Source organism: Stenella coeruleoalba (genome assembly GCF_951394435.1).
Source record: "Stenella coeruleoalba genome assembly, chromosome: 7".
Classification (NCBI taxonomy): Eukaryota; Metazoa; Chordata; class Mammalia; order Artiodactyla; family Delphinidae; genus Stenella; species Stenella coeruleoalba.
The window spans coordinates 36,880,753-36,902,619 of NC_137153.1; the positions used below are offsets into that span (position 1 = coordinate 36,880,753).

The following is a 21,867-nucleotide window of genomic DNA, read 5'->3' on the forward strand; positions in this document are numbered from 1 at the left end:
TCCAGCTTATTCATACTGCTTTACTCCTTTTAATCACCAAAAGGTTCTAAGGATTGTGACCTGGAAGAGAAATTGACAAGTCATAGATTAGGTTTCTATTTATATTTTTGTCAACACACTCGGCTCTTTTCTAGCCTTCAGATATGAATCTTATTTCACTAATTACCGATAAAGGCCTAAGCAACTAGTGATCTTACTGCATTTGGGACACTAGACTTGTTTACTCTTGTAAGGTTTTGTACCCATCACTATGACCACCAGGCCCCCCAAAAAGAAAAATACTAAAAAAAAAAAAGCTTATTTTCATTTTATTATAAACATATAGAAAGTAGAAATGGAAGTAGTGAGTGAATAAATGAATACATTAAATCTGAAAGTGGGACCAAAGTTCAAAGAAAATGAAAATATATCTAAGAAGTGCTCAGTAATACGGAAGGTAAATAAAAGATGCCCACTAATTTATTGGTACAACTGAAGTTTTAGGACACCTTTTGCACAGCCATGCACGTGTGCAGCACCCTTTGATAGCCTGCTCTTGTCTCGTATACAGCAGATTCTGGTACTGAGAAACTGTTCTAGAGTCTTTTAACAGTGGGACCCTCCCTCCTCCTCTGTCCTTCTCTGCCTGCCTTTTCCCTCGCTGTTCTTTATCTGCTTTACCTCACGCTCCTTCTTTTCTTCTTGTCCCTCTCTCTCATTTTCTCCTCTCCTCTCTCAGTACAAACTGATGATTCATCAAGGCATACTGTCCTTTAATGATATCCTATGGTGTGGTGGTCTGAAAAGCTACATGAGTTTTCCTTACGCCTTTTAGAAAATCCAGTACGCTAAGTTCTCCCAAGGTAAGCACCTTACTGAGATGAAATGAATACTGTTGGTTTTGCATTTCTATTCCAAGGCACTGGAGTATCACTTTAGGAATTGCATCTACAGCTTCTAGAAGTGCTCATTTGCTAGAGAATGGCTTCCTGTGATACTGGTTCATTCTCAGTAAACAAACACAAAAAGTAAAAAAGAAGAATAGAAAATTTAAGAAAAAAGAGCATGCCATGATTTTTGCAGTAGCCATCAGGAATTTTACACTTGGTTCCCTTTAAAATGTATTGACGTTTGAAATTGACCATTATATAGTTTCTCTTTACGTTAGTAACTGTGTTAAGTTGTAACTTTGGGTATTCGTTTGTATTTGTATTTTCAGGATACTCTAGGTTAAGCATCAGAAGGACATATCCAAAATGGTTCTGTCCAGTGATAAACCCACGTTAAAATTTTTCCTTGTGGAGCCTTTCCAATTTTGTAACCTTGCCAAAATAAATAGAATTTCTTTCCCAAAGAAACCTCCTTGTCAATCTTTATCCATCTGTCCAAATGCCACCTCTATACCAGAAAGCAGTGGCACTGTTTATAATTCTTTGAAAACGAATGCCCTACACTGGAGCTTTGCTGGTAACTGAATGGTATTTGTTCCTCAATGAAAAGTCCCCGAACAGAATGCCTTATTGTTCCAAATGGTAAGAGGGTTTAGACGAGGGCCCCTCTAGGCAGGGCCAGTTCCTCTCTGCTCTGCAAGTGTCTCAGTGGGGCCACCCATAGATGCTTTGCAGGGGAATGGGACGTTTCCTTAAAGCACAGCAATTAGAATTGATTGACGGTGCAGGATCATCCCCATCATCTTTTCACATTTACTTGAAATTTCTTAAAGTGCTCTTTGCTCTAGCAGTGACACTTCTCTCTTACTGAGCAATCCTTGCCGTTTGTTTTTATTATTTCAGTGCACTTTAGAGGATGTTGAAGTTTTACAACTTTCTTATCAGTAAATGTCCTACCTATGTATGTAATAAGCTGTTGGACAGTAAGTTTAGATGGGAAGCTACCTTGGGTTTCTTCTTTCGTTTCTCCATTTCCACCACAAAGAGACCAAGCAAGATGCCCATCAGATTTCTCTGATGGATGAGGCTGGTTGGTATCAGGTACATTCCCCAGCCATGGCAGAAAGCATCAGTGTTGTTTTGGCCGCAACATCTGGGCCACCTGTATACACCTGCATGGCTTATCTTTTCACAGTCTCTGTCCTCATCCTCAGGAACTTCTGTTCAAAATGAGATGCCCAGAGTTTCTTGTCTGCAATTATACTCCTGAATTCTAAGCATGACTGTAATAAAAAGAAAAGCTGACAGGATTCCACCCCCCAAGATTAAGTTTTCCTGGAAAACCCTTGAGGAGCAGATGCATTCTCCCCTATGTTCCGATTGGTCAGGAATCCTAACCCTCCCCCCGTGTCTGTCCCTTCAGGAGGTGATCAGATCTAACGAGAACTCCCAGGTCCCAGCTGGGCTGGGGGCTTAGGCCATCAAGCCTGTGTTTGAATCTGATTTACTGGGAGCCTCAGGCAGGTGACCTTCCTCTCTCTGCACCACGGGTCTTTATTAGGTAAAGGGTCGACAGCAGGACTAACGTCTGCCTCCTGGTTGCTGTAAGAATCGAACGGATCGTGTGTAACTTAACTACCTGACCTCCCATCACTCCTCCTGCTTTCTCTTCCCTCAACAGAATTTTAAACCCAGCAGTACTGCATAGCTTTTAAACTCAGACACGGCCTATCGGATTTCCTCCATGCATCCTTCCTCCCTGGTCCTCCCCAAATCCTTTTTTGTCTTCTCCATCTCCCAAGAAACCTTTTCTGGCCACTCTCCCCACCCCCGTGTACCCCCACCTGCATGCTCCCCTCCTCTGAGCCGCTCTGGAACCCTGGCATGCTTCTATTACTACATTTGTCAGCCTAGCTTGTAATTTGTTTATAGTTCTGGCTGTGTCTTTCCTTGAGAGCAGGATTTTGTCTTATTTATCTTTGTGTCTTCTGTACCCAATACGCTGCCCTGACTTTCCTTTTTTCTATTTGCCTCTTAGATGAATCCTCTAGTCGAAATAGTGATTTGCTTATAACATGTTAGGCAGGTCTTTAAAGTACGTTATATACGTTAGAGTGGCCAGTTAACATGTTTCATATATTTTGAATTGATGAGGAATTTTCAAGGCAGACGAAGAAGAGAGGGGTTGGGTCATTTTCAGGAGACTCTTAGTTATTTTTTGGTTTTGTAGACTTGACAGGGAATTAATTATTGAAAAAAGCATCTCTCCGGAACTTGGGCTTGCTATTTCACCTCAAGCATAAATTCACAAATTACTATCCAGAGACCTTTGCAAGGTTCTCCTCTGGTATTGTTCGGTACCAGTTGTAATCGGGTTTTCTTTTCTCACCCTGAAACGTTTACCCAGTTTGAGAAGGTTTTAGAACTAAGCAGTTCTTTGAAAAACCTTGTAAGAGTTTTTATTTTTCAAAAAAACTTTCTGATGATTTCTTGGTTACTTAGCACTCCAGTTGCATTTTTCATCATGCTGCTGCCTTCCATGCCTTTCTGTACGGGAGAGCCCTTTCAACTGTCCTCTGTTGACTTTCCCCTATTAACAGCCCAATTGTGTAATTTTTACTAGGTCAGCAGGAGATTTGCCAAAGCGCTACAGAATCTAGCCCTGTGTTTATTCTAGGTTATGGAGTGACTTTTGAATCCGTACTTATTTATTCTGCATACTAGAATCACACACAGGAATTTCTGCTTAACTCTCCTTGACCTTTTATGTTACTGCGCTCACACACCCCACAGGCTACTCCAGAGGCTATTTGGAATGTGCCTATTAAAAACCTCGGGGGACGTGTTTGAATTTTTATTTTGTGTTTTAAAGGTGACATTTGGATATACTCGATCCACTTTATGTATAAATTTTCTAAGTGTAAAATCAGGGCTACGTGAACTCTTAGAAATGTTCTAAGAGGAAAATGTTTCTTTTTATCTTAAAGTAAAACATTTCAAGCATATTCTCTGTTCTGCTTTTGTCAGTTTGGTTTAGTTTAGTTCCTGTGTTTGTACCCTATGGGCTCATGGAATTATTAGAGATGGAAAGGAATGATGGGGGCCTCTATTCTAATCAAATGGTCTCTTAATGAAGGACGAGAAGCAAAGTGATGAGAAACTCCAGCATCTATTTCAGGCTTAAACACCTCAGTTAGGAAAGTGAAAGAAAGATTTTGTTTAAAGCATCTTTATTTTCAAAGCAGTCCTCTGACTGGGAGGAAATGTATTAGTGACCTCTACATTTTTTTTTTTTCCTCCCAGGCGGCTGTAGTGGTGGTATTCAATTTTGCTATGGTTCTGCTGATTTTTCCTGCAATTCTCAGCATGGATTTGTATCGACGTGAGGACAGGAGATTGGATATTTTCTGCTGTTTTACAAGGTACATTTTCTGGCCCCTGTGGCCTTTATTTGTTGGGAGCAGAGTGGTCATGTTTAGAGAAATTTTCAGTCTGTGAACTTAGAAGGAAGCGTAGTTAACAGTGTGCCGAACGCAGGGGAGATAACGGACAGAGGATGCTTCCTCGGGGGGACATCGGAGTCACTGGGGTTCTCCCCTCCCTCAACTGAACATTCTTACAGCCCCGAGGTTGTGATACACAGGATCGTTGTTTACCACACACCAGTATTGCTGATTGTTGGGAATGTGTTGTATCTCTATGGATTAGGGCAGAACGAAGGTTGAAAACCACCATCTGGAAAACATATCACCCTTTGGGTGGTTTGGTTTTGGGTTTTTTTTTTTTTAAAGGAATTATGCATTAAGAGGTTCATCGGCATGTAACTTGATTTTTGTCAGCCAAATTCAGGATCAACCATCCATTTGGCCTCCTTTGATTGACTCATGTCTGTGTCCGAATGGATAAACCGGATGGTGTTTGTGGAGTTCCGTGCTATGTTTTGCTCCTAAGTCAGAGCTGTGTAAAGTGAATAATGTCAGTCATTGGCAGAAATGAAAGCACCGTTTCCCTGTTTCGGTATACCATTCCAACATATTTCCCCCTCTTTCAGCCCCTGTGTCAGCAGAGTGATTCAGGTTGAACCCCAGGCCTACACAGAGACTCACAATAACACCCGCTACAGCCCCCCGCCCCCCTACAGCAGCCACAGCTTCGCCCACGAAACCCAGATCACCATGCAGTCCACGGTGCAGCTTCGCACAGAGTACGACCCACACACGCACGTGTACTACACCACTGCCGAGCCGCGCTCCGAGATCTCCGTGCAGCCCGTCACCGTGGCCCAGGACACGCTCAGCTGCCAGAGCCCCGAGAGCACCAGCTCCACGAGGGACCTGCTCTCCCAGTTCTCTGACTCTAGCCTCCACTGCCTTGAGCCCCCCTGCAGCAGGTGGACACTCTCATCTTTTGCCGAGAAGCACTATGCCCCTTTCCTCTTGAAACCAAAAGCCAAGGTAATTACCAAAACAGAAGACTCCTACTGTCTGCAAAAAAATAACAGAGCAGGCGCCTTTGGAATTCATCCGATTGCTTCCTCAGATGTGATGTATTTCAGGCCTCCTAACGAGTCAGTCCATTTAGAGCTCGAGGCCATTTTAATGAGCTCATCTTCTACAGGAGTGCATCTCTATGTGGCAAATGTTTCTTTCAATTTACGTCAACTCCTTGCATTTTAAAGATTTTATTCTAAATGAGCTTGTTTAAAAAATGCGATTACCGGGCTTCCCTGGTGGCGCAGTGGTTGAGAGTCCGCCTGCCGATGCAGGGGACACGGGTTCGTGCCCCAGTCCGGGAAGATCCCTCGTGCCGCGCAGCGGCTGGGCCCGTGAGCCATGGCCGCTGGGCCTGCGCGTCCGGAGCCTGTGCTCCGCAACGGGAGAGGCCACAGCAGTGAGAGGCCTGTGTACCGCCAAAAAAAAAAAGCAAAATTACCATGATTTTATGTTTTTTCCTCTGGGAAAACGACCCCTACACTGTACATCCGGATAGTGTGATGGTAAGAGTGAGGTATAAACCAAACAGCTCATCTTCGTCAAGGGAGAGTTGGTTATGTTCCTCCGGGTCTGATCTCGGGCCCCTTATTCTGTTGCAGGTCGTGGTGATCTTCCTTTTCCTGGGCCTGCTGGGGGTCAGCCTTTATGGGACCACCCGAGTGCGTGATGGGCTGGACCTTACAGACATTGTGCCTCGGGAAACTAGAGAATATGACTTTATTGCTGCACAGTTCAAATACTTCTCTTTCTACAACATGTATATAGTCACTCAGAAGGCAGACTACCCCAATATCCAGCACTTACTTTACGACCTTCATAAGAGTTTCAGTAATGTGAAGTATGTCATGTTGGAAGAAAATAAACAGCTTCCCAAAATGTGGCTTCACTACTTCAGAGACTGGCTCCAAGGTAAGATGCCGCTGGAGGGCCCTTGTCCTTGGTAAACATTCACCATTTGGTCTTTGGTGTGTTCAGCTTCTACAGGTTCCCTTTGTTCACTTTATTAAAGTGTTAGATGATAACGTAACGCTGACATGTTTCACTGACTTCTAATTGTTGCTGAAAATTCTTATATAGACTCTTTCTGGGGCAGCTCCCAAATCTGGTTTTTACCTATAAAATGATGCAAACCGTTCAAATGGCCGATTCAGGAACTTCTGTAAGAATTTATGAGTACGCAGGATAAATGAACAGATGTTCTTAGAATCACTGAATACATCCCTATTCAGTCAGCAGTTAGGGGCAACTTTAGGCCTTCTTTCTCTCCAGTCGACTACTATTTCCTAGAAATGTTTCTAAGAGCAAGGTGAGAAGCTGAGAAAGGCATTTTAAAGCAGGAAATGGGAAAGTAGGTTATAAAAGACGGAGCTGGATGCTTCTAGTACTTTTTTTTTTTTTTTAATGGTGGCTAGTTTGGTGACCAAGTGAAATCCAAGTGTTAATGGAATTTCTAGGCTGACTCACTGCCAAGTTGTAACTTACTACATCAGTAGTTTTGCATCATTGGTGAATACAATTTAAAATTCCGTCTTTTGACCATCTTTTGACTTACCATATGGAGTAAGCTTAATCGCTTGATCACATCTCATAGTATATCATAAATAATCAATTTCTGCTTTAAAATGCCTTCTTAGCTTCTGACCTTGCCCTTAGAAACATTTCTAGGAAATAGTAGTCGACTGGAGAGAAAGACGGCCTCAACTTGCTCCTAACTGCTGACTGAATATGAATGTATTCAGTGATTCTAAGAACATCTGTTCATTTATTCTGTGTTGACACATGCAAAGTAAAGTGGAGAATCAAGATAATTATCTACACAATTCAAGCAAAAATACTCTTACTGAAATACCCAAATAATTATGGCCCCAACATTTTTTGGCTTAAGTTATCCAAATGATTGTCTTAATTTCCCACTTAATTAGGCTTGTTTAAACACAAATTTAAGTGCCTTTTTTGGTCTTAAGTCAATACACTTGTATGTAAAGATTAAGCAGCCAATTTCCCTGTGAGTTTGCATGAAATGGTAAACAACTTGAATTTGATTGAAAATTCTTCAGTACGGTTTCTGTCTTTGACTCGTGTTCCTAGAATTTTGTTCGTGCATGTGTTACCAGATTTGACCTCTTTTTCTGAGGAAGGCGAAGAGAACTACATGACATTAACATTATTTTTTAACATGCTCGTGAGATTAACTTGAATTTGTTCCCAGTCTTATTTTTTTACAGTAGTTTGGGAAGCAGTGGGTTTTTTTTTTTTTTTTTTTTTTCAGATGATGAATCAAAAGAAGTCGAGAAAGTTGAGAGATTCCCTGCTTTTCATTTTTCCCCCTTTGGCCAAAGACATGCAAATAACTTGCCACAAATAACAAAGAGATCTGCAGAGCACTGCCAGTATCTGAGCAAAGAAGGGTTATCCTGGAATAGATTTCAGTGTCTTCGGCCATTCCTTTGAATGTTCAATATAGCATGTTAGGCGGAGCTTTGGAAGAGGGTAGAGGGGCATTGTCTCCAGGCAGTGCAGAGGGCTAACCTTTTTATAGCCTATTGTAAATTATCCCCATGCTTTCATCCCTTTAAAGACCTAAAGCAGTTGGACTTGGGAATCTTTTTAAAAGGTGCCTTTGAATCATGTTTTGATTGCTAAGTGAACAGCACCCACCTAGACCAAGTAAGATCCATTCATGCCCACTGGTCGGCGTCCCAGCCAGCCCTAGACCTCTGCATCTGACTCTACCAAGGTCTGGCAGAGCAGTGTACACGGGATGGCCAGATACTGGGACCACCGGCTGCCTAGACATTTTTCAGGCCTGTTGAGTGGTTGATTTGGTCTTTGAACATTTCCTCTTAGGAAGTAGTTATCCTTGAGTCAGCTTTCCTTCAAAGCACTTTGTGTGGTTGCTAAGTGATAGGACCCTCATTAGTTTTTAATGGAATGACCATTACAAACCACGTCATCCCATTGGTCTTTAGCAACATTCCAGTAGTTTGGGGGGGGAGGGATTTACTCATAAAAATGTATAATGGTGATACAGAAATTATCTCCAATGTCACCTTTAAGCATACATGCAAATAAGGTGACCCTGGAGATAAAAACCACACTGTACACATGGTATTTGTTTATATTTTACACTGAAATATGCAAATAAAATTTAGATTAGCATTTTCTTTTTAGCGTCCTGTATCAAAGAAAAATTGGCAGTTGAGATAATTAACTCAGAACTTCACACTAGAAAATAATTTCTAGTATAAAATATTTTAAATGAAAAAGTTCTAGCTAAAACTTTCATGTTTTGCCATAAAATAAGTGAAACGTCACAGTTCTTTCCTACAGTATGCATGTGTTGGAATGTGAAATATTTGGCCAAGGGAAGAAGCAAATCCTTGTTCCTTGTTTTGTGTCAAGACCGTATAGTGTGCGTGCACTTAGGCCAAACCGTTGTTCCTTGAGCCTTTTGATAATTCATCAGAAAATAATACACTAATTATGAAAGAACTTAACTTTTCTGTGAAGTCAATGATTATTTCTCATTCATCGTGAAGCCCCCAGCAGAGTGAATGGCGAGTAGGGGGCCAGCAGTGCAGGTGATGAGTTGAGTGGAATTGCCAACAGGGTTGACCTCCCCAGATCAGATCTTTCTTTCCTTGTTTCACTCTAGGGTGTCCCCAGAGTCGTAGAGTATAAATATCTTAAAACCGCACTCAGATTTTTGGGGCCCCCTGTTTGCCACCAGATGTCATTGGTGCCCACGTTAACTCTGCTACCAACAGATGTTTGTTTCCTGGGCACCATAGTGCATTCAGGGCGATTCAGAGCATTCGTGGTTCCAGCTGACCCTGGAAGAGGCTGCCTGGGTTCAAAGCTTAGCTCCAGCACTTACCCGCTGAGTGACTTTCCTCAAGTGACTTCACGTTCCCAAGCCTCATCTGTAAAGTGGGAACCATCATACTAGTAGGTTATCTCATGAGGTCGTTTTAAGAATTGAACGAGGGGTGATCAATGTAAAATGCTTAGACAGCCCCACACTCACAATAAGCGTGAGCTCTGCTCCTCAGGATAGCAGGTCAAGAGGAAAGGGTTAAAGTGCCTACAGGCCACAGAGTGATGGAAATTCTATTATGGTGAGGAAAACAAAACAGGCCTCTTTTCTGGTGGGGTTGTTTTTTTCTCTCCTGTTTATTTTTTTCAAAAACAGGGAAAAAAAGGCTTTAGGTAATAAAATAACATCTGTTCAGTACTGACGGTTGTATGCATGCCTCGCTATGAAAAACAGTCTGTGTGAGAGGGGAGCGCAGCCATCCCGGTGGTCTCCCCGCCCGGCCCCGCGGCCACTCCACGTTCCCTGAACAGGGCCGCCTTTCACCACCGAGCCCGAGGCCCTCATCCCCAAATTGTTCCTGTGAAAACAACGCCCACAGCAATGTCGGAAGGAAGGTTTAGTTGGGACAGAGAGAGAGAACAAGAGAGAGAGAGAGTCCTGTGTTCCCTTCTCCCCCCAACTTCAAACCCCAAGAGTTTAACTATTTTGAGTACAAACGGAACCAGTTCCGTGTGTTGCGGGGAACGGGGGCGTGTCGTGAAATGAAACAAACCCTCCTCCCTCCTTACTGGCCACGTCTAACCCGTGCACGTGCAGCTGGTTCAGAAGATGTGGCTTCCTGGGCTGCTGGGGCTTGGGAGCTCAACGTGGGAGGTGGTTTGGGGGAGCAGGGCGACGGAAGAGCGGGGGGGGGTGTCAGAGGAGAGTGTGTGCAAGCCAGCAATTGCTCAGACCCGAGGGCCGGGTCACCAGGGCCCTGTTTTCTCTTCCAACACGCTTATCTCTTTACAGCTGTAGCCAAACCGTCAGGTCTGTAATGATGGTTTTGATTACAGAAGCCAAGCGCAGCTGTGTGTGGTGGGCTGGTGGGCGCGCCCATCCCCCAAGCCCAGAAAGCTCTTTCCTTCCCCTCCTTGGCCTTGCGGTTTGTCATCTGTTCTCACAGAGCCCCCTTCTATTGGCCTGTGGCTTCCTGTTCTCAATATGATCCAAATTTACCCTGTGAGGTATTTCCCTGCACACACATGCACACAAGATCCCTCCTCCTCTCTCCTCCACAGCCCCTCTTGGAGGAAGGGTGGCAGAGAGGAAGAGAACAGTCCAGAGTGAATAGGTGTCGGCTGTGATCTTTACACAACCTGGCAGCCGATCCCACAGCTTGTATTAGCTCCACAAGTCGAACAGATGGAACAAATTGACAGAATCATGTTCACTCACCCAGGGCTGGAGAAGCAACTGAGTTGCTGTTTGAAGTTGGGAGTTTGAATGTGTTTTTCCTGCTCTGAGTGGAATTTCTGGTTGTATCGAAGAACCCATGGCTTAGCACCTGAAGTGGCACGAAACACTGAATGGGCCTGGCGTGTCTTTCTCACCCAGCCCTCTTGCTTTCTTTTGTCATGGGGGAGAAGAAGTGGAGTTTGGGGGGGGGGGGCTTTTTGAGGTAAAACGTGTATTTGTTTCCTAGAAATGAATACTCTCCCCTTCTGCCTTTGAGGCAGTGATTATCAGCAACTTGAAGTTCATTCACGAAAAATCTAACAGTGTCACATGAAGTCAAATACAACTAGAATACAGAGTGTTTGGGGTTGATGGCAAACGCTCCGCTGTCCTCAGAGCACCCTGTTAGGACCAGGATCATTCTGGATAAGAGTTATAATGTATTACACACATTTGCCTTTCCTAGGACTTCAGGATGCATTTGACAGTGACTGGGAAACTGGGAAAATCATGCCAAACAATTACAAAAATGGATCAGATGACGGGGTCCTTGCCTACAAACTCCTGGTGCAAACCGGCAGCCGTGATAAGCCCATCGACATCAGCCAGGTACGCTCACTGCCTTATACCACGGGAGCTTCGGAGAGCGTCGTTGAGCAGGGCTTTGGGGCAACTGCCACTGAAGACTGCTTGACAGCATGCGATCCCAGCCTGTGCTCTCTGCAGATCCGAGGCATCGGGGGCTGCAAGGATGACTATTGAGTTGGCTCTAATTCTCTTCATTCCACCAGCAGATCGGATGACTGCAGGCAACCCAGAGAGCCTCACCTTGCTCATCTGTCAAGTGGGGACAAGTGTGTTACTTACCTTCAGAGCAATTGTCAGAAGAAAGTCTAGTTGAGGCAATGCAGACTCTTTCAGATGTTAGACATACTGTGTTGCATTGATCTCTTTCGAATTCTTGTGCTTGTTACCGTGTCAGTCTTGGTTTTATTCAAACTTGGAAAGGTGGATCCATCGGGGAGCAGAATTTGAAAGAATCGAATTTGGCGCAGATGGATGGGTTAGGGAAGGATAGAAGGATAAGGAGATTTGTTGTGTTTGATTCCTTTGCATTGCTGTGGCCTAAGGGGCAGAGGAGGACAGACGGATTGCTCTCTCATCAGCGAGGCAGATGGAAATCCTTGGAATCTGAGTGGACTCACTGTTGTGCTTACCCCCTAAGTAAGAAGAGCTGTTTCTGTTTGGTAATCATATTCTCCAGCTGCATTTGCCTCTTGGCTGTGACACTTGGATTCCGGCATATCCCTTTTGATTCCTTGGGCATGCTGGGGAGGGCGTTTGGACCCTTCAGATTTCAAATGAGTCCAGCCCCACTACTGGCTTCCCCTTGTAGCTTACTTGCTTACTTACTTCAGGCAGAAAACCGTCATGCTAATGATCTTCCTAGCAGCTCTGTGTATTGTCTCCCCTTTTTTGCTGGCATTAAAGGTGACAGATTTACAAAGTACATTGTTCAGAGTTATTATGGAGTGTGAACTTGGTGCTTTATGGCCACATGGGGCATGCTGTCTGGTTTGACAGGGCTGCGGGCAGAGGCGTCTGTCTGAGAGATAGCGGGGATGCCCGGGGGGGCTGGGTTGGGTTTTAGGGACCGGGGACACTGTGGAACAAATGTGATTGGGCCAGGCCCCCGGACATCATTTCCTCTGCCTGGGAGGGAGAAGGGCGTGCTGTGTGCACGGAGGCCGTGAGCTGTACTATGTAATTCCAGAGACGGCTTGAAGACGTACAGTTGTTACATATCCTGTGGATTAATTGAATCCAGATCCCTAAAATTTAGTTCTCTCACTCTCCTCCCCTTTCTTCCTTCACTCTTTCTCTATTAACTTCTGTCATTGGTGTTTTCATTTTGTTAAAAAAGACCGAAAGCATTGGAACCCGCTTCTCAATCTAAAGTAAACAGGAAAAAGTATATGCATACATACGTGTGTGTCTCTGTATATCTGTCATCTGATGCCTTTCACCTATGCAAGGCCCACAGACCCACTTTAGAGGGAGCATAGTATCTGGCATCCTCACAGGATGTGGCGTACTATGTGTGACCGCCTCTCTCGGAATAAGATTCCAAGAAAGACCAAGGCTGTGCACCCGTCCCTTCCACTTTCTGGCGATGGGCATTTTTTGAATACGCAGGTCATAGGAGGCTAGTGTTAGCAAAATTTATACAGATGTTGTTTTATTTTTATAGCTCTCCTCCATTTACTGGGTGGCATTTCCTTTAGTGTTAACAGCAGAGGTTAACTGCACACAGACGTGTATGGGGATTCTTGCCAGGTTTTTTTCCCCCTTCCTCTCCTATAAATATGTTTCTTCAGATTGTTCATTCTCCGCCCTGGCAGCAGACAGTCTTTTAGCATTCAGATTTAATTGGTTCAGTCCATTCCTGGGCCGTCTGCAGAACTGTGTGTGTGTGTGTTACAAACATGCCGGTTATTGCATCCTCTGATAAGTGCATTTTGAAAGAAAGCAAAGGTGTTCTGATGGGATTTTCTGTACTTGCAAACAGTGGGCATTCTCTCCTTTGCTGCAAATGCTGGTGCAGAGCTCCGCTCCTGTTCTCTCTAGGCAGGAGTGTGTGTACCCCAAGCACCCCTCTGAAAGGCTTCTGCTCTGCCCATTTTGCAGCTCACTAAACGGCGCCTGGTGGATGCAGACGGCATCATTAATCCCAACGCTTTCTACATCTACCTGACCGCTTGGGTCAGCAACGACCCCGTGGCTTACGCCGCCTCCCAAGCCAACATCCGGCCTCACCGTCCTGAGTGGGTCCACGACAAAGCCGACTACATGCCAGAAACCAGGCTGAGAAGTAAGTAGCCTTCCACTGGGCCTGCAAGCTTGTGGGGCTCCTTACACGCCACACCTCCAGGCTCAGTCCCGGCCCTCATCCGTCGACACTACGCAGGGTTCAACAGTGTAAACAGAACAATATATTTCTTTTAGTTTAAAACTCTGGGAGACAGATGAGGATGTGTAATCGAATGCAACTCATGCTCTATCACACTGAGAAATAAGAGTCTGTAATCTCCCTTCGTGCCTTTGACTCGAAAACGTCCACCAGGCCTCTCTCTTTAATGCCAGCTGTTCCATGTGAAAGTTGGGGACGCCTCCAGGTCGAGTGTTGTGTTACTGTTGCAGAGTTTTATCGCTGGGGATTATATGTTTATCTTAACTTTGTCAACTCTGGTGTTGAAGGGATTTTTGGCAAGTTGGGTCATTCCTATAAGCCACCAAGCACCTGTACTCTGTCAAAGCTGTTTAAACCGGAGCAGAAAAGTCTGTATACAACAGCGTCCTCTTCCTTTCACCTCTCAGCCCCGACTTTGAAAGGTGGTTCTGGATGGATTTAATTTGCATTTGGGTTAGAGATATTAGTAGCGTATACCTTGGGTACGAGTCCAAGGGAGGACGTGAGAAAGAAGACAGGTCCCTTTGCAAACATGGCTGGAGAGCAGGCGGGTTGTGCTTCCCTGTATCTAAACCTCAGAGCCTTGTGGCAAGCAGCCAAGGCTTGTCTTAATGAAAATTTATAGTTGAGATTATAATAGGGCAAATCATGTTTAGCAAGTCAACTGAATGACCCCAGAGGGTCTGGAACACACAACGGCAGCAACTAAATGCTTGTTGTGTAAGGATTTCTTCCCCTGCTGCTGAAGACTTAGCATTGCATTAAAAAAAAGAAGCATGGAAGGTTTAAGTGTGTTAGATCACTAAAAGGATAAGAAAGTCAAGCATTTTTCTCAGTAAAGCATGACTTTCGAGTTATTTTGTTCTCATAAGTGATTGAGTAAAACAGTTTGAACTTAGTATTTTCACTTGTGTCAGTTGAACAAAAAAAATGTTCCCACAATTGAATTCTTAAGTTGTTTAGACCCATTCCAAAGAGTGACTGCTTCTAGAAGATTAAAATCTAAGGGTAAATCAATACACAGATCACAGGCTCCTCCTACACACACACACACACACACACACACACACACACACACACACACACACACACACACACACACAAATCAAAGGTTGATCATTGTTTAAAATTTCTTAAACCAAAGATTGAAACTGTAAAGACCTGAAGACCATCATTGGTATTGTGTGTCCTTCATGTTGAAAGAGGTGCAGTAAGTGGACTTTCTTGCCGAGTTCTTTCTCTTCTCATTGCAATTGTGGAGAATCTGGGGATGCACGTCTGGGATGGCTAACGGTGGGAGCTTGTCGCATTTCTTCCACCCTTGGATGGCGTCCGTTTGCCTTTCTCAGTATTGCCAGGAGCCCCTGATCCATGGGCCCTCTCCCTGTTGCCTTCTCTCTCCAGTCCCAGCAGCAGAGCCCATCGAATACGCTCAGTTCCCTTTCTACCTCAACGGCTTGCGTGACACCTCAGACTTCGTTGAAGCAATTGAAAAAGTCAGAACGATCTGCAACAACTACACAAGCCTGGGGCTCTCCAGCTACCCCAACGGCTACCCCTTCCTCTTCTGGGAGCAGTACATCGGCCTCCGCCACTGGCTCCTCCTGTCCATCAGCGTGGTGCTGGCCTGCACGTTCCTCGTGTGTGCTGTCTTCCTCCTGAACCCCTGGACGGCCGGGATCATTGTGAGTTTATTCTAAGGGTCTTTGTGGAAGTCACATTCCTTTCAGCATAGCTCTTTCTGCAGCCGGGAAGTTTTGTTTATGTCTGGGCCTCTGGAGGAGGGTATAGATTGCATCATCCATACTGTATTTATTCTACTGGAGGTGGTGAGGTTCATGGTTAGGTAGAGCCTTTAATGGCCTTAATCTTCTGTCCCCTCTCCTTTAAACTTTTTGTGTAAAGATAGGGGAGTTTTTGAGCACACTTTCCATAATATAGAGCTGAGCATTTATTAAATACAAACACTCAAAGCGTAACTGTTTTTTCAGTTCAAGTGTCATTTTGTTACTACATCCCAGACCAAATATAGAGAAGATTCTTCTAAATGGAGCGATAATTCGAGGAGTTAGGATGGTGGTATATGGTCAAATGGTTTTAGGGATGGTTTTGTGTGGTGTGTTTGTTTTCACTCTTGGGCAGAATTGATCAACGAGTATTACCAACCTGTTCTTTGCATTCTTTCTCCAAGTATAATACTCTCAGATTTGAAACAAGTTTTGGGTAGAGTCTAATAAAATCATGGCAGTATTTAAATTCCATGAACTGTGGTATAGCCTTCAAAATGCCAGAATTATAAAAACAGAGACCAGGTCTTGTTTCTGCACCATAAGTCTGTGCAACAGGTATGTTTAAAGGTAAATGTTTAGTCTATAGGAGTTTTCATGGTACTTAAGCAATTGATGTTATCCATCTTTCATTAGCTTATTAAAAGAAAGCAAAGGGAACTTTTATTGTACTTGTCTGTCCCCCCTTCACTGCCTGCTGACCCCCACCTCCAGAAGGAAAGATCGTTCTCTCCTTCTTTTGTCTCTGTGCAGTTCATTGTTTTATTTGTATTTTCTCCTCTTTGGCCCAAAAAACTCCAAAGTCTGCCACACAGATTTTCTTTCCATCCCCCTAGAAATTTTTACAAGGCAGATGAAAGAAAGGCAAATAAAAGCTTTTCCTTGGATTTGACTGTTTGCTTTGTCCACCCCAGTAACTCCTCATTTCTTCAAAGTGAAGGGGCTGTAACCTGACCCACATCAGCTGACCACACGTCCCCTTTCTCCCAAGTCATCCTCACTCAGTCCATGGACTCTCCAAGCAAAAGCAAAGCTACTTTTACGTCAAAGAACTTTTATTCACCCCGTCCGATCAGCTTTCTTAAGGATGGAGGGCAAGGCAACCAAAAACTCTAGTTGCAACTCAGTTATAAGTTGAAGGATGGTCTCTGATGGTTAAGATCAAAACAGAAGGAAACACCTTGTTTTAAACTGTATTAAATTTGTAGCCAGCAATGAGTGCGTGTTTCTATAATTCCTTATAGATTGCGCTCGGGGAACAGTTTTGAAAAAATGTTTGCGACACCTAGAGTGTGTTTGTGCCCAGCCACTCATCCTGTGTGTCTTTTTCAAGGTGACAGTCTTGGCTTTGATGACGGTCGAGCTCTTTGGCATGATGGGCCTCATTGGAATCAAGCTGAGTGCCGTGCCTGTGGTCATCTTGATCGCTTCCGTCGGCATTGGAGTGGAGTTCACCGTTCATGTTGCTCTGGTATGGAAGACGTTTTGAGTGAAAGCTATTCACTAGAAAGGCAACCTGTTTCCTCTGGCTCTTTTTAGTTTCCAAGTTGGGAACCTTTTCATTTTCTCCAACATCAAGGAACACACCTGACACACATCACGGCAAAAAGGCTTCAGAGCACAGACGTTCCCTGGGAGTGGCTGAAGTTCAGCCAGACTCCTTTCCCTCTGGGGGAGATCTAAGAAAAAGGGTGTCAAACGTGAAAGCCAGGCCACGTCGGCAGTAGGCAGTGTCTTTGGTGTGTCCGAGTGGGCCAGGAAGGATTCTGCTCATTTGGTGTCGTCAGTTGTGTCACCACGGGTCCTGAACTCGTCTGCTGTTCCTAAGACAGATGGTGTATACGTGTGCATGAATACACACGATTTTTAAAATCACAGTCATAAAGCAGGGATAAAATGAGACCACACTCACAGATTTGGTGGGGATGGCATAGTGGAGGGTGAGGTGAGTTGGCAGCTGAGGAAATACCCTGGGGCTGAGGAACTAGCTCTCCCACCTGGGCCCACCCAGCTCCTTCGACCTCCCAGCTTCCAAATTCATGACAGCAGAAAGTAGGAGAACTAGCATTGCTCTCAATAGGAATATCCCCCCCCCCAGCCAACGCCCACCCGGCTCTTTCTATGCACAGTCCTGTGAATCTTTGTGGGAGAAAAGTAAACTTCAAGAGGAGTCTAACCCAAGAGACAAACCCATCGTATACATTTATCAGAGAATCATTCAAAAGCCCTATAGCGATGCGTAAATTATGTTCCGTACACACTTGTGTTTATAGTCTGCGTCCTTGGGTTTATGTAGGCATTCAGTAAATACTTACTGACTGAATAAATACTGATGTTTGGAATGCTTAGCTAGGAAACCAAGCATTTGACTTGGATCAAGTTACTTTGAGTAAAAGCCTTTGCTCTTGCAAAAAGCCTTGCTTTTGCATCTCTAGCATTGATTTTCTTTGGGCTTAACACATGGCACATGCATAGCTACACACATGGGTGTCTAGACAGATGCTTCTGCCTTCTACCTTCTGTTGTCTTCTTTCAGGGCCATATTTATGCTGCGTAGAGATGATAAATGTTTATATTTCAGAAGGAATGTTTTGTTGCAGTTAACCTGTTTTTTCCCCCAATGTATAATAAAAAGCCGATAATATATAGAAACAGTTTTCTACATTTTGAGCCTACCCTAATTACTTTCCTCAGTTGAGCTGGGAAGAAGGAGAGGGGATTTTTAGAAAGAAGAGCCTAGAGCTTAGAGAACACATAATGACGACATCATTTCTTTTAAAAAGGAGAAAAATTACCCGCGAGTTAAAAATCCACAAATCATTTTATTCTGATGTGAATGAAAACCGCTCTTCTTGGTAGCTAGCATTACAAACAAGGGTGGTCCTAGAACAGATTTTTGCGGTGGAAATGCTAACAACAGTCTTTAAACTGTAGCGGCCCCTTGGATCTCTGAGGTAGTATGAACATAAATATCCATACCGGTGCTGGATAAACAGTGAAGGAACGCCTCTATTCCTCATGCAAGATTTACTCCTGAGAATTGAAGGAGTCTCAAGAGGCAGCTTGGCTTTGTGATGCTAGCCCAGGTCTTCATCAAGAGGCTACCCACACACAGGACATGGTGTTCTTACCGTGTCCTGTATGTGAAAGTCATCAAGGAATCGATGGGCGCCTGGCAGTTTACTGTTTCCGTAGCATAAGTTCTATGCAAGAAGATCAACCCAACTTTGACCCTTGTGGCCTCACGGCCCAGATACAGCACAGAGCACCATGGTTCCAAACCATCTTGGTGCTTTCCTCCCAGGAGAAAAAGACAACTGCTTTGACCCTAAAATCTCCCAGCTCTGAAAGAGCGTCCATACATAGACCCCACTTCAGAGAAAAATAGGAAAATTCACAATGCACCTTTGCAGACTTTTGTGTCATTTTATTTCTTCATCCATTATGTAGAATAACGTCCTGTCCTTCCCTAGTGCACCTGCAAGGGCCCCAAGCCCTCTTCTCAGCACATCCTAGAGCAGCCTTAACTTTCAGAGAGCAAGCTTCTGCCAGGCTCAGCCCTCCCCCCACTGGGGGAGCAGACAGGGTGTAACAGTAACTAACCCACATTGAAATGGTCGTGGGTCACACTCTCAAGCCAATAGTCTGATATACCAAGATCTCCATAAAGTTCCCATTTGGTATCAACAGTATCCTTGACCTAGAAGAGCTTTAGAGAATGCATAAGAGGTGAGATATAGCCACACATATTTAGAACAGGCTTGATTGAATTTACAGCCCTGTCTTTTTCTTGTGATACCTTCGTGGTACTTACATGTACTACAAACACATTAGTTGGAACACGGTGACAGAATTTCTAACCTCAGCATAATAGTGAGGAAATATGTATTTAGCACCCAGGTGCTAAGCCCATTTGGAAGTAAGATCTTGACCTTTCAAAAAATCGGGCAAAATGCTGTCGCTTTCACAACTGGAGGTCTCCCATGTGAATGATGCTAGATCATTTAAGTGTGGGGAGTAAACTCAAGCGTGAGTAACAGTGAAAGGAAGGGAACATTTTGCTCATTTGTATAGTTTTGGCATGGTTTTTAAATTTAAAGTAAATATGCTTTTCTTCTTTTCTTCTTGATGTTCAAGATTTACATCAATACCAAATACAACCCATTATCATGAACAGGTCAATTTAGTGTAAGCCTAGATTTAGCTAGTTGAGCAGCCCCAGTTACACATGCCAGTAGATAGAGGGTAAGATCTGAGAGGTTCAGTGGAGGCAGATGAAAGTGGCTAATAGCATTGAAGACGAAGGTGGCCATTGACCAAGTCCAGGAATCTGATCATCTGAACTCTCCTCGTTGCGCAGGCCTTTCTAACAGCCATTGGCGATAAGAACCGCAGGGCCATGCTCGCCCTGGAGCACATGTTTGCACCCGTTCTGGACGGTGCCGTTTCCACTCTGTTAGGAGTGCTGATGCTTGCAGGATCCGAGTTTGATTTCATTGTCAGGTAAGCATTCGTTTCTAATGGGACCTCTGTTGCTTATTTCCTTCTGCCTCTGGAAGATTGCAGCATGTCTTCATTGTGACTCTACTCCCCGCTCCTAACCCCGTAGCTTCATTGAGGAATAATTGACAAATAAAAATTGTATATATTTAAGGGGGTACAACATGGTGGTTTGATATATGCATACATTGTGAAGTGATTGCCACAATCTGTGACTCCACTCTCTTTTGAGTTTAACAACTCAGAGGTATCCTGAGAGGCATAAAAGCAAGCTCCCTTCTAGAGCTGTCTTGGGGAATATCTTAGGGAGAAAAGATGGAGAGTGGGGCTAGCAACAAAGGCAACTCTACAACTTGAAACCGATATCCCAGTTATTGCTATTGAGGTTAGAAATACCAACAGAAAGAAATGACCTGGTTCCCATGAATTGACTGAATTTGACCTTTACTTCTCCTTCAAAACTGTAGAAAGGAAAACGTACAGATACCTACAGTTTTCACATAGATTTTATTCTTTTAAGAAGTGAAGATGACATGCCTTGATTTCACATTTGAGTTGCCACTAAGATTTAAGAAGCATTTAACGTGTGACTTAACACCAATAAATTTTTGAGATCCAAGCCTAGTTGGATACATCTTTCAATTTGGATTTCATGGCAAGCAGTTTCTGGTGAATTTAATTAAGGATTTGACTTTGTGAAGTATAAAAGGAGAGCAAGTTTTCCTTTTAAAAAGAATTTGAGAACTGCAGGGAAAGACCATTTTCTTCTCTGAACAGCCTCCGCAGCTTTTTGACAAAGCTGCCCTTGGATGTAACCCTGTTGCTCCGTGGAGGGGCGAGGCCAGAATCATCGATAAGTAAAAGATAGTCCAGAATTAGGACCATGGTAAAGCAGAATGAAATGTGAGAAATGACTTGATCGTTAGGGACGTTTCGATAATCTAGAGAGAGATTCTAAACAGGCTTTTCTGATGTGTATGTTGCGATAGGCCTTTCAATTCCAAGTGAAAAGAAGAGGATTTTAAGTTGTAGCCAACGTTTCTTTATTACGAGAAAAGATCAGTCCACGGGTCTGTGACGTTACCCCATTGGGCGGGTCGGCATCATGGAGATTTAGCCTTGCTAGAGTGAGTGCCAGGGTTGGCTCACTGGCGCTTGGGTGGAGAATGAGTGGAGAGGTGTAGACCAGTACTTCTCAAGCTGTAACGTGCTCGTGAGTCACCTGGGGCTCTCTGTAAGTGCAGATCGGACTTCGTTGGGGGTGGGGAGCAGAGTCTGCGTTTCCAGCCAGCTCCCAGATGATGGCCACGTTGCTGATCCTCTCAGCACAGATGACCGATCACTTAACAAGCCCAATTAGTACTCCCTGTTTGCCAATATCAGGTAGACATATGCCTAAACTAGATGAAGGTTTTGGTCTGGGTTTTGTTTTAAGCTCTTAATTTGATTTTGACTTTTCCGTTATTCGGGCATGAGTAGTTGTTTCTCTGTGATGTAAAAACCCTATGTCAAATAGAGTTTCTTTGTGTAATGTCTCATTCAACACAATGTAGTGAGCACCTCATAAGTGCCATTTCACACAACTGCAAGTAATGTAGACCCCGTCCCCCTGTACATAGTTGACGGTCTATGGGGGGAGAGACAAGGTCACAGGCAATTCAAAACCATGGGAAACAGAGTGTGATGGGATCTCAGAGGATCTAACTCAGCCTTGTGGGGGGTGCCAAGGGAGCCACAGAGAAGAAACGTAGCCTGAATTAGAACAACCATCTGGGACCTGGGTGGAGAGCAGGATCCCAGCTCTCTCATCTAACCCATGGCGTCTTGTTCTCTCCCAGAGATATCAGGGTTCTTGTTTCAAGCACTTAAAAGGGCTTCCCATTTTCTAGAACTGGATGGATTAACCTGATAAAGCCCTCACCGAGGTCGACTAAATGAGCAGACATTGTATACACTAAGCTGTCCGAAATCTAATTGGTCTGTTTATTCTACA

The 21,867-nt window shown here is 44.1% G+C and overlaps 1 protein-coding gene across 6 annotated transcripts in view; it reads left to right on the forward strand.

Moving 5' to 3' along the window:
* Positions 1-21,867, forward strand: part of PTCH1 (patched 1) — a 56,984-nt gene that overhangs the window by 29,070 nt on the left and 6,047 nt on the right. For all 6 annotated transcript variants that reach the window (XM_079925802.1, XM_079925803.1, XM_079925804.1 and 3 more), the window contains 8 exons: positions 4,173-4,291; positions 4,921-5,323; positions 5,962-6,271; positions 11,083-11,225; positions 13,305-13,488; positions 14,992-15,272; positions 16,708-16,845; positions 19,735-19,877. In XM_079925802.1, the coding sequence (XP_079781928.1) occupies positions 4,173-4,291; positions 4,921-5,323; positions 5,962-6,271; positions 11,083-11,225; positions 13,305-13,488; positions 14,992-15,272; positions 16,708-16,845; positions 19,735-19,877 (1,721 nt within the window). The remainder of the gene's footprint in view (positions 1-4,172; positions 4,292-4,920; positions 5,324-5,961; positions 6,272-11,082; positions 11,226-13,304; positions 13,489-14,991; positions 15,273-16,707; positions 16,846-19,734; positions 19,878-21,867) is intronic.